We start from the raw sequence: 13757 nt of genomic DNA on the forward strand, positions 1-13757 counted from the left end.
GAAAAATTGGACTAAAATGAATCAGTGAAGCTTGTTTGAATCTAAAGCACTTACAAGCATTTGACAAAGGGATATGCTTGTGTTTGAGAGTTTAAGGAAGAATGAATGTGCATCTGAGGTGTTTTTGTACAGGCAGAATATTTTCTTGAGTTACAGTTGTCCCTCCTACACAAAAGGGAACAGATGAACAATGCACACTGTTGTCATAAATTAATGGGGGAAATGAAACATCTGTAATGTATAGCAATAAACATGCACAGATTTCTATTTGTGTCTTTACATATAGTATTGCATTTACATTTAATGCAGAACCATTGAGATGGGCAATAAAATATAGACTGTTCTCATGATCTCATATAGACTGCTTATTATTTAACACTCTTAGCTCAGATGGTGGCATTAATGTATTTTACAAACAGACACACTGATGATTTTTTAAATAGGCAAAGTAAAATAAACAGGACACTTAGAAAACTAGAGTGGGTAAGAGAATACTTCAATGTAAAATTGAATCAAAATGTTTAAAGAAATTAAAAAGGGGCGAGGGTCCACCTAGAGAGTTTTCTGGAAGGAAATATTGCAAGGGCTACAGCTACTAGAGATGATGAGTCTGGGGGATTGTGGGTAGTCCCATGGCAGGCTTGTTAAGACATGAGGTTCTGCCCTCCCAGCAACAGAGGGGTTGCTTCTCTCCTTCAGTTGACTCTTGAGACGAACACTGAACCTCCACCGGTATCCATGGTGACCCATTGGGAACTCAGATTCCTCTAGGTAGCTAGCCAGATGATTCAGGAGGGAGAAGGAGTGAGTGGTGAACTCGAAAGGAAAAGTGGTGGTTTATGCTGTCTATCCAATTTGACCATAGTTTTGATAAATATTTCAGTTTCTCCATTCATGCTCATGCTGATTTAGATTATGCTTTGTTACTCTGACTGTGCCAGTTTACTGTTATGCATGACTCAGAGCTTGTTCATCAAAAATTTGGCACTAAAGGTGTTATGGTTCCCTTTCATGGGAACTTTGAACTGCGTCCTCTAGGGGTCGCTATGGGGAACGCCTCGTCGTGACCCGTGTCTGAAGCATACATTGAAAAAACACCAACTCGTTGGCCGGCGACAGCCATGACGTCTCTACCGGTGCGACTATAGTATAAATAGGCGCCGGGAGCACACATCATTCTCTTCTTCGTCTTTACTCAGGGAACCATGGTTACATAAGTAACCTGAGACGTTCTTTACTGTCATTTGCACAGGGTAACCGTTTACACTGTAGGCTATAACTAAATTCCATTGCAAATAAGCAATTATAAGCAAGAATTGCACAGAACAGAGAAATAAATAACATACTGAAATTTAGAAAATAAAATAGCAGGAAAATGCATAGCTAAATGTATACTCTTTTTTATTTTATATAAAAGATATGGAAGTGTTTGGTAATGCATTTTTTGAAAAACATGGCAAAATAATGAGATATGCAATATATTCTCAGTACCGCAAGCGCAAGTTGTATAACATGTATGTTCAAGGTCTATGTTGTGCAATAGGAGGATGGTCTTTGGATGGAAAGCTATAGTGTTTAGTGGGTTGGTGGGATTAGTGAGGGAGAGGTGATGGGTGAGAGTCATTTATAAAGTTTTGTGGCTTGTGGGAAATTCTCATCTTAGTTATTGCTGTCACACACGGTAATATTAAAGCTACACTACAGTTCAAAAATTTTAGGGTCAGAAAGATGACTCATTAATACTTGATGATGCATTAAATTGATCAAAAGTGACAGTAAAGACATGTATAAAGTTACAGAAGATTTCTATTTGAAATAAATGCTGCCGAAGATCCTGAAAAAAATGTATCAAAGTTGCTCCAAAAATATTAATCAGAACAACTGATTTCAATATTGATAGTAGTAAGAAATGTTTCTTCAGCAGGAAATCAGCATATTAGAATGATTTCTGAAGGATCGTGTGGCACTGAAGACTGGAGTAATGGCAGCCCTACATTTTTTTATTATTTTTTTTAAACCTTACTAACTCCAACAGTTCTGTAAATTATCCAAAAACTGCTAAAAAGAAAACAGACTAATGAAAAAAAACAACACTTGGACTTGGAAAAAAGTTGATGTTTAAATAGGTTTTGGGGTCTTTTCAGCTGGTGAGGCTGAGAGAACAGCAAGGCCAGTCTAATCCAGCTCAGTCTAATATAGCTCAATTTCATGAAAAATATTTTAGGCTGGTTTAAGATGCGTTTCAGCAGGCTAAATATTATGTCAAAGGACGCCATCCAGCGGATCATATATGAACTACACTAGTCTGATAAAACAACAGTGGCGTGTAACCTGCCTAATAACGGGAGGGCTGAAGACTGCATATTTAAAATCCCCTATATCCATGCTTTCACACTCTCACAGTGTATAAAACTACTTCACGATGTCCTTTCATTAAGGTCGCTAACCAAAAGCTCCTTCTCACTAACAGATCTTGTAACAAATGTACACTAGATCTTTCTGTTACGACACACGACAAAGAGCAGGTGAATCTATGCAGTCCACACGCAAAGCAGGATGCGAAGCCGACTGGCCACATATGCTGTGTCTGTGCTGTGATGTCATCTGCCGGAAGATGCAGGTCTAGTGCGCTGACTGTATTCCACTGAAAGGCGTTTGACAGCTTGTCGTAGCCTAATAAAGGAAATGGGAGCGAAGCGATAGCATTACTCGTCTCCATGGAGCGCCACATAATGCGCCATCCTTCAAACAGCACGTTTTAGAGAAAATGGTGCCCAGTTCAACGACTGGTTAATAACAGAGAGCCTAATTTATTTTTTTCTCCATAACAATCGCAATACTGATATCATCGATCGACCTTGCTGGTGTGGTCATGAATCCGGCGGAACAAACGGTTACTTGGCTCATTACGCTCGGGGTTTTGGAATCACCAAAAAAGACCATTTCGGACCCTGATGGATTTCTGCAGTCTTCGCTAAAGGATGGGGTCGTCCTGTGCAGGTTGCTGGAGCGGCTGCGTCCAGGCACTACTGATAAAGTAAGCGCGCATCCTCCCTTTGGCGCACCGTGTTCATTTTCCTGTAATCTTCACACTACACACGCGTTGATATATATATAACACAAGTGGCATATATAGTGTATGTTTTATAGGTCACAACAGATGTTTTAATCCTCTAGCTATATGAATGAAAACGCAGCCCATGCAGCAGAGGCGTTCAGCGCGCGCTAGTGCTGCTGTTGCTCCAGGAAACAACAGTCGTCGATTTTATTGCGAGATTTGTACCAAACTGAATTTTTTAAATTGACTGTCATATTTCATAGAAAACCAGTAAAATGTGGATATCAACCGCATGCATGTAAGATGTAAATAATAACCTGCTTAGTATGCTATTGGAACCTGCGGATAAGCGCGTGCAAATCGCATTACATGGCTGTGTATGAATAGCATTAATCTGTTAGGTATTATCAAGGTTAACTATGCACCCTTGCTTATATTGCTTACACTGGAAATGGGCCGCCATAGACCGTAAACAAAAAGCAGATGCGCTCTCATTTAAAGAAACAGTGTTTTTTTTTTTATTCCCGTAAGTCCCGGCTTCTTTCCAATGCAATGCAAACTGGAAAGGCATAACAAATGGCATTCAACTGCAGTTCAACACACGTTGTTTTCTTATCTCAACCAAATTGCACAGAAATAATCATAATGCAATAGCATTAAACCACAAAATAACTCAATTCATAGTATGAGAGTGAAAAGTAATATATTCCACTGAACAAGATACCTAAGGGTAAATGCAAATCTATGAAAGGCATAAAGATTTTAATATGCCTCTCAGAGGGAACAGAATTCAAATTAGAAATGCATTTTTTCCCTATAATTAAAGGCAGCACATGACCACGCAGGTATAATGTTATCCAGCATGTTTTCTAAAGCAGTTCCTCTTAACCATAAATAATGCATGGAGTCTGTCCTTCCTGGTTCTGGTTTGGTGTATACAGAGGGGGTGCGTTTTAAGAAATCAGTCATATTCAGGGTCAGCTCTGACAATGACTAAGACAATGACAATGAGTCTATGACAGCAATAACCTCTTTCACATTTTTCACACAAATTTCACACTCTCACTGTGAACATAACAATAGGATGTTTACAGCAGGTGTATAACCTGGTAAGCTATGTGGAAGTAGTAGTAAAAAAAAAACCCTAAAGTTTGCATATTTAAAGTGGAAAAATAAATAGTGCACTTGACCTTTTTAGACGGTGTGGGCAGAAGCATCATGTTTCTGTTGGGACTGTCCACGTGACCAGTCAGAGTGCAACAGCACTAACCTGTTATGTTCAACTGTCATTTAATGCAACATAAAAATACACACACAACCTGTGTGAGTCACAACTTGTGTGACTCATGTCGCTTCCTTTATTATCAGCACATAAACATTGATGTTTTGACCTGTCACAGTATTTTTGATCAAAATCTAAAATTGAGCAATAATTGAACAAAATTATCTTACGCACTTAATTCTTCTGGTAAATGCTCTGTGATCTCATTATGACAGCAATGTTTTTCTCTAATACACACTGGCTACAATTAATGGCACCCTTTTATTCAATACTTTTTGCAACCTTCTTTTGCCAAGATAACAGCTCTGAGTCTTCGCCTATAATGTCTGATGAGTTTGGAGAACACCTGACAAGAGATCGGAGACCATTATTTTATACAGTATCTCTCCAGATCCTTCAGCTTCCCAGGTCCATGTTGATACACTCTCCTCTTCAGTTATCTATTGGGTTCAGATCAGAGGACTGGGATGACCATGGCAGAACCTTCATTTTGTAACCAGTGGCCCATTTTTTTTGTTGATTTTGATGGTCTTTTTAGATCATTGTCCTGATGGAAGATCCAAACAAGGCCTATTATAAGATTTTAGGCAGAGTCAGTCAGGTTTTGATTTTTTATCTGTTGGTATTTGCTAGAATCCATGATGCCATCTATCTGAACAAGATGTCCAGGACCTCCAGCAGAAAAGTAGGCCAACAACATTAAAAATACAGCAGTATATATTCATTGTACACATGGAGTACTTTTGATCCCTGTGTGCAACAAACCTACCTTGAGTGTTTCCTGCAAAAAGAGCTAATTTTTTTTTACTTTCATCTGACCATAGGACCCAGTCCTGTTTTAAGTTCCAGTAGTGTGTGGCAACTGAATATGCTGGAATTTGTTTTTGAATGAAAGTAGAAGATTTTCTTCAAACCCTCCCAAACAACTATTGGTAGGTGTAGGTGGTATGTAGGTGGTGTTTGAAATGTTTTTTTTTTTTTTGAGATTTTCTGACCCCAAGACTCCTTGCAGAGTCTTCAGCCACTCAAACTATAATTCGTTACATTTAGTGCTTTTCTGGGCACTCAAAGCGCTTTACACGAAAGGGGGGAATCTCCTCAACCACCACCAGTGTGCAGCATCCACCTGGATGATGCGACGGCAGCCATATTGCGCCAGAACGCCCACCACACATTATTGGTGGAGAGGAGACAGAGTGATGAAGCCAATCAGTGGAAGTTGTGGCCTAATGGTTAAAGAGTTGGACTCGTAACCCAAAGGTTGCGGGTTCGAGTCTCGTACCGGCAGGGATTGTAGGTGGGGGGAGTGTGGGGGGAGTGAATGTACAGCGCTCTCTCCCACCTTCAATACCACGACTGAGGTGCCCTTGAGCAAGGCACCGAACCCCCAACTGCTCCCCGGGCGCCGCAGCAAAAATGGCTGCCCACTGCTCCGGGTGTGTGTTCACGGTTTGTGTGTGTTCACTGCTGTTTGTGTGCACTTTGGATGGGTTAAATGCAGAGCACTTGGCCACATGTCACGTCACTTTCACTTTCAGTGAATAGGGCTGATTAGGCGGCCATGAGGGTCAGAGGCAAATTTGGCCAGGATGCCGGGGTTACACCCCTACTCATATACAAACTATCCTCTTCACGTTGCATTAAGACAATATAGACACATTAGACAATATAGGTAGATTTGATTTCCTGTTGATTGGAACTCCTTAATTATTGTCCTAATGGTGGAAATGGAAATTTTCAATGCTTTAGCTATTTTCTTACTTTTATTTATTTATTTTTACTTTCTATTTTGTTGACTTCATATTTTGTGAAGGTCAACAATCTGTTGCTGTACATCAGAACTATATTCTTTGGTTTTTCTCATTGTGACGGATGATTAAGAGAATTTGGCCTTTGTGTTCCTCATATTTATACTCCTGTGAAACAGGAAGTCATGGCTGGATAATTGCATGTTCCTAATCACCCTGGTGTGCTAACAAATGGAAATATGAATGGAAATATAGATCTTCAGAGATTTTACTAATAATAATTTCTAAGGGTTTTATTAAAGGTTTTTATAAACTTTTATTTTTTATTTACTTATTTTTTTATTTACTACTTTTTTTGAAATATCAAAAGGATAAACAATACAGATTTATTTTCACAATCTTTTTTGATCATATGTACTTAGGGTGCCAATAACTCTGTCAATGACTCTCTCTCTCTCTCTATAACAGCTGCATTATATATAACATAATAAACAATAATAATAAAAATGTTGCAAAAATGACAACACCTGATTGCAAGATTGCAGTTTATTTTGCTTGCTTTAAAAAAGTTTCCTCATGTTCAGTAAAGGTTTTTTTTCTTTCTTTTTTTTTCCAAGACAATTTTATGCTTGTCTTGGTTCATTCCATGTTTTATAGGCAACCTCCGTCATGCTAATTCAGATTTGCACAGCTGGTTTTAAATTAATCTAGTTTATTTTAGTTCAGGACTCCATAGTCCAGGAGTTAGTAATCTGTATTTAATCTGTGTTTCAGAAAGCCATTTTTAAAGACATGATTAATTATTCTAGATTAAGCCTACTCCAGACTTAATTTAAACCTCGTCTGGGAAACCGCCCCTGTGACTTCTTGTAGATACTGTTATTCCTATGATTATTTCACACAAGGCTCAGTGGCTTGGCAGGCACCCCCCATTAAAAAATATACAAGGATTCCTTTTAACCCCTTTTATCCAAATCTGATAATTTTGTAGTGTGAAAATGAGAAACAGATTGCCACACTGGCAGAACCCTCTGGAGAACCTCTAGGCACACGTCTCTGGGGAACATAGAAAATGTAGCACACTGCAGTTCCTGAAAGAACATAAAAAAACTGTAACCCCCAGTAACCCCATTAAAGGGGAAAGGCTTTGATGCACTTGAAATATATTTTGAAGTTCATTTTAAGTACACAATAAAGATATCCAAGCTAGTTTAAAAAGGGAGTGATTCTCAAGAAGGTTTCAATCGGTGCCAATCTGAGAAACCAAATGGAGGATCAAGTATTATTAATTAATTAATTTCATTTTTACAGTGATAATATATAGACTTAATTTCTTCTGGTTCCACCCCCAAACACATTTCAGTCAGTACGTTTTCATGGACAACAATACTCCGATTTTAATACGATTAAGACAATACTCTGATTAAGAATCTACCATGTAAACAGAGATTTTTGATTACTTTAATCCGGCTAAAGTCATAATCGAAGTAAACACTAATCGAATTAAGACATGTGGAGTATTCCTATTTTAGTCGCATTATAGAAGTGCAGTAAATACATGTACACACCTTAATCACATTATTACAGTCGTGTAGGACTTTTCGCCACATTTTGCGACAGGATACACACACGGCAGTACTCAACTGTTTGACGGCAAATAAAGAGCTTCAACACCGCTATCGTCTGAATGCACGTACAAATAATTAACTGCACTTGAAGCTTTCATAAAATTAAAAATGAAACACCCAAAACTGTACATGGCATCATCACGAAGGAGAACTATATGTTTATACGTGAAATTCCGGAGGGGACGTCCGATGGCGTCGCGTGGTGACGCAATGACGTGTGCCATTAATCGAACTATGTAGGCTATATAACATGTAAAACAGGAACATGAAAGGAATATTCTAAAAGCAACTCATGTAAACACCATAATCATAATATTGGCTTATTTAGAATAAGGTAAATAATTAGATTACTGATGTCCATGTAAACGTAGTCCGTGTCATTCCACCACGTGCTTTCCGACTGGTTGAGGCCAGCCTAAAAAGATGCTCAGGACAGTTGACGGGCCACTGCTGCGCATGCAGGAAAGCTTGTCATTTGCACGTGTTTTTAAGCCTTGCCAATTTAAACATTCAAAAGAGTTTAAAGCATTCAAACACAAGATGTGGAAAAACTCAACTGAGTACTCGCACACCGTGTTTGGTGCGCACGCAGAGAGCCGCGTCTCACGGACAGCAACGCCGAACCGAGCTCTCCTTCGCGTCCTCCTGCACCTGAACGAACACATACAAATCGCAGTCTAAACATGCAAACAGAAAACGATGTGAAAGAGCCCAATTCAGCACCCGCGCGCGGTGTTCTGTGTGCACAGGGCGCACGCAGAGAGACGCGTCTCAAAGCGCTTGAACACCGAATTTGCCTCTTGCTCTTGTACCGATAAATACATACAAAATTATGTTAAAATACCAGTCTTGGAGAGTATCCTCGAAAAAACTGTCAGGTATGTCTTAAGTGAAAGTAAACAGTGGAGAAAGAAATCGGATGTGTATCATTATAATGGATGCATTGTCTTTAAAGTGACCGCGCCTAATTTAGCTACTAGCTGCAGTCAATGTCCTTAATGTTAATCCAAGAAAATGAAAGAAAGAAAATCACTCAATGCTCTTGACTGAATTACTTTGTAGTTTTAACAAGAATTAATCCACAGTCAAACCAAAAATTATTCACAGACCAGATAAAATTTTTGATTTTTTTTACTAGTGGGTGCAGGACACTATATATAATTTATGTAAGTGAGGATAGCAAAATTAAGTAAACTGTGACATGTTATACCCAAAAAATTTTAATACAGTGGACTACCAGTTAAATTGATAAAAATTTGGGACCAAAAACTATTCAGACACTTTGACCTGACCATGTTTTGCTTAAGTGTTTTTTCTTTAATTGCCAATGTGACCTTTTTACACCACAGACTGAACAAAATTAAGCATTGCTTGGTAATTGGTCAACAAAGTATTGATAGTTGTGTAAATATTGTCATACTAACAGTTGTCTGAATTTTCTATCAAAGTTATCTGACATTATCAAGATGAATTTGTTCTGACACAGTTTAACTCTGAGTTCTTGTCATATTTTATTACCATTTTAATAAAAATACCATAGCAAATAAACTGTGATAATGTGAGAAATGTTGAAGGTGTCTGAATACATTTTGGTTTGACTGTATATTTAATTTTTACAGTGAAGACTATGCAGTGCTATTTTACATTTGATTATTCGGTTTCTGTACCTGGACACCTACAAACTTAAAAAAACCTAAACATTGTGTAAATAGCACAAATAAATAAATAGAACGAACATACAAATGAAACAATTTCAAACAGGGCCCAGCTGGTACAACCTGCACTGGGGCCCCGCAAACCCCAGCTACGGCCCTGTCTTCATGCTGCAGTATACAACAAAATTAAGTGACTGACATCAACGCTGGAGTTTTGTCAGTTTTGAATTTGACGAACAGACATTTTCTTAAAAAAAAAAAAAAAAAAAACTCTTCAGAGTAGCGAATACACTGCCAGAGCCCAAAATGTGATATATACAGATGCCTGTATTCATCCGAATGATTTAACTGCTCTAAGAAAGTTTTGATTTACATTCTCCTCATTTACCTCTCAAAATACCTGCTCTGACTGACGGACCCGTTTTAATTTGCCCCGCCAGAGCAAGGGTGTGTTGATCACGTCCCGTTCGCCCCATTGTGTTCGCCGTCCATCTGCGAACGTCACTTCCTCCCGCTTCCTGCTGTCCACTTCCACGGTGCTGCAGATCTGTTTCGCGATGTGTGTGTGGAAGTGGTGATAGTCAGGCAGTCAGCCCGTGGACTCTCATACAGGATACTCGAGGCAGCCCTTCGCTCCCAAAGCTTTCACGCTTTTTAACTGCTCTTCCCGTTTCCCTCAGATCTATCAAGATCCCAAGAACGACAGCGAGTGCTTGAGCAACATCACGGAGTTTCTCAAGGGCTGCGCGGTGTTTCGCGTCGAGGTGAGTTGGTGTGTTTATGGTCTTTTTAACTCTACTGTATGTTGTTGCATTGGCGCCACAATGAAAACAACCAACAAAAGAGAAGTGCCGTAGACAGTGGAGACGCAACTCTGGACCGATGTGAGTGAGATCATGCCCTGCACATCGGCTCATTCATTGGTATAGTCTGATGGGACAAAAGCTTATGTTCTGAAAATACCGCTAGGGTTTATTTGGTTGTTGTTGTATTTTTTTGCCAATAAAATATCTGTATTTTGGTGGCGAGTTTGTGCGCTACAGCATAGGGCTGTGTCATCTATGAATGGCGTTGCTTTGTCCATTCATGTACAGTTTGCCTTTTTCATTTGAGTCTGCATGAATTCGAAGCTCTGGTATAAATTCAAGCTTTATTTTCTGCTTGGTTAAGTTAAACAAAAGTGACTTTCAGAATGTGTTTCAACTTTTTAACTCCAAGTACCCCTAATATGATGATCATTTTGTGAGGGACATCCTTCCAAAAATATAGGCAACTATATATTTAAATGTATACAGACATTTTAGGTTAATAAAAATAGTAAGCGTAATGTTATAGACATGTTCACAGAATTAAATGATGGGGTTTTATTTGTCAGTGCTATTGTAGGCTAAAAGTAGATATATTATTAAGTTATACTTTATTATTGATTGTATTATAATGTAAATAAAATGTATGCATTTTTTTAAAAATTTTGTATTATGTTAGCTTTCCTTTTTTTTTTTTTTTTTTTTTTTACGCATTGTCAAGTGTATCTAGATGTGGTGAGGTTGAGGCCCACGTCACATATGGAGATCTTGGTAGCTGCATAATGTGTGAAGCGTTATCTAAACAAGTACTGACAATATCTTAAGAAAAGATGCCCTTTTCTCAAGTTCAGTGGCTATCGTTACTCCATCTTTGAGATTAATGCTGTGTCGGCTGTGCTGTTGTGCATTTACTGCTTCTACACTGTGATCTAGGGGTGTTTGTTCTGCTGGTGATTCTGTTAATGAATTCATCTCAGGGTTTGTTCTCTTTTGTATACTTTCTCACAGTTCACTTTGCTTTATACCTTCTCTACATTGTCTGGATTTAGGTTCCATCTTTATTTTATTGTGCTTTACTTTATATGATGATCATTTTGTGAGGGATATCCTTCCAAAAATATAGGCAACTATATATTTAAATGTATACAGACATTTTAGGTTTATAAAAATTGTAAGCGTAATGTTATAGATTCTGATTCTGATAATGGAGCATTCTTGGTTTCGTGTTTGCTGTTGCACCTCACAGTAATTTGTTCCTCTCTGAGTCTGACCTGTTAAAAGGTATTCAGTTGACCTGGCAGTGCCCAAGGCTCCATTGAGTGTGTGCTAAATTTTGGAATAGAAATGAGCTGTTAGTAAACACTTATTTTTAGTCTTATGTGTGAAACATTACAGTTGTGAGCGCTTGTCACAGATATTGCAAGGATGTGTTATTGTTGTCATGCCTCCAGCCCATAAATTGTATGCACATTCCCAGATGACGAACTTCACATATAGGTTATGTGATACAACTAGGCCCGATTGAAAGGCTTGTTTAATTGTCTGAGAGTTTGTTTTGCACTTTTTTTGTATTAAGTAAGACTCTTTGACCTCTGGGGATGAAAGCTTATCCTTTTGCTCTAAATTTGTGGTTTACAGGATTTTCATTAATCTGTTCAGTGTCCAGTTCACTCTGCCTTATTAGCAGCCTCTTCTGAAGCTCCTTCATGAAGCACTGAGCTCATTCAGCTGTGATAATGTGATCTCAAGCTTAAAGGGTTACTCCAGCCCAAAATATTTTGCCCCCAATTTTGTCATTAATCACTTACCCCCATGTCGTTCCAAACCCGTAAAAGCTTTGTTTGTCTTCAGAACACAATTTAAGATATTTTGGATGAAAACCGGGAGGCTTGTGACTGTCCCATTGACTGCCAAGTAAATAACACCGTCAAGGCCCAGAAAAGTATGAAAGACATCGTCAAAATCGTACATCTGCCATCAGTGGTTCAATCTGAATTTTATGAAGCGACGAGAATACTTTTTGTACGCGAAGAAAACAAAAAATAACGACTTTATTCAACAATCTGTCTCCTCTGTGTCTCTCCGCATCACCGTAGCGCCATTTTGAAGAATATCCGCTGAACGCAAGCAGCGTACGCTATTCTACTTTATTCAACAATTCGTCTCCTCTGCGTCACCGTAGCGCCATTTTGGGGAATATCCACTGAACGCAAACTGCGTATGCTGTTCTACTTGTATGTGTCAGCCGCACCACACGGATACGTTTTCTACGTTTATTTACGCTTTGATCTGAACGAAAACAGCGTATCCAAAATAAATGCTTTCTGTTTTAATATATTTGAAAATATAATTCATTCATGTGATGGCAAAGGAGATCCTTGAGAAATCATTCTAATATGTTGTAGGTTAACTTTTTTTTATTTTATTTTTTTTCAATCTTGCTGACCCTCTGATCAGAATCTTGTTTCTGATTATTAATACCAAAATAATTGAAACTGTACATTTTTCATGAAATTATGTTGGTGGGAGAGCATAGAAGAATATCTATCATAAAACCTATGATGGAGGTTCTTATATGTTAGCTGTAGAAGTAGGGCATCATTCTAAAACAGATATATTCCTACAGTGATTTAGTAAATGATTGAAGGAGCAGTATTACTTTGAAAGGCAAAGCGCTCAAGATGATGCATTGTCCACTTATTCACATCCACAGACTTGTTTTTGCTTCTCTCAGGGCATGAACTGTAATCAGAGCGGAAAGTAAAGCGGAAGCTGATATTTTCTCCTACTGAAGTTCACAGAAGTACACATAACTGTCCATCAAACAGTTATAATACTGGCAAAGAGCAACACAGGACAGACCATATAGAGCAGAACAAATCAGATTTCCTCACCTCATGAGCAAAGAGACATCAGTGACGTCTAGCTAACCACACCACCTGCTCAGAGGCCAAACGGCATATGCAGCGAATGAATGATGATTGTCTCCATAAATGCTGAATGTGGACTCTTTCATTGTACATACTAGGTCTGGACGGTATATATGAAATATTCACCATATTCACCATTTTTGCTGGCAAGCATTATTGTGAATATCACAGTGATATCACAAAGTGATTTTTATTTGTCCATTGCATTTTAGAAGACTCGTCTTTAGACTAGTTGTGCGATCCTTCTCAAGCATTTTTCATAAATTTCAATATTTTTATAAAAATATACATGGGTAAATTTGGTATTTATGTTTACAACAGTTTTGATATATTGGTGCATATGAATGAAAAGAATAAAGATTATTATTCCCCCTAGTGAAAAAACATGCCAGGATTATTTTTTAACTAGATTTGTCCTTGTTCTTTGATATTGTGTGTATTGGAGTACAATGTTGATGTATTTTCGTTTTATCTACAGTGCTTAAAGGGGTGGTTGATTGCGATTTCACTTTTTTAATGTTAGTTAGTGTGTAATGTTGCTGTTTGATCATAAACAATATCTGCAAAGTTACGAAGCTGAAAGTTCAATGCAAACGGAGATATCGTCTTTTAAAATTCTGGCAGTTTAATGCCTACAAAAACGACTGGTA

At 38.2% G+C, this 13757-nt stretch overlaps 1 protein-coding gene across 3 annotated transcripts in view; it reads left to right on the forward strand.

Moving 5' to 3' along the window:
- Window positions 1-2556: 2556 nt before the first annotated feature.
- LOC107712280 (rho guanine nucleotide exchange factor 7-like) overlaps window positions 2557-13757 on the forward strand; it is a 25247-nt gene continuing 14046 nt past the window's right edge. For all 3 annotated transcript variants that reach the window (XM_016517489.1, XM_016517490.1, XM_016517491.1), the window contains exons 1-2: window positions 2557-3037; window positions 10052-10135. In XM_016517489.1, the coding sequence (XP_016372975.1) occupies window positions 2873-3037; window positions 10052-10135 (249 nt within the window). In that variant the 5' untranslated portion in view covers window positions 2557-2872. The remainder of the gene's footprint in view (window positions 3038-10051; window positions 10136-13757) is intronic.

Source organism: Sinocyclocheilus rhinocerous, unplaced genomic scaffold (assembly GCF_001515625.1).
Source record: "Sinocyclocheilus rhinocerous isolate Xijiao unplaced genomic scaffold, SAMN03320098_v1.1 scaffold2583, whole genome shotgun sequence".
Lineage (NCBI taxonomy): Eukaryota > Metazoa > Chordata > Actinopteri > Cypriniformes > Cyprinidae > Sinocyclocheilus > Sinocyclocheilus rhinocerous.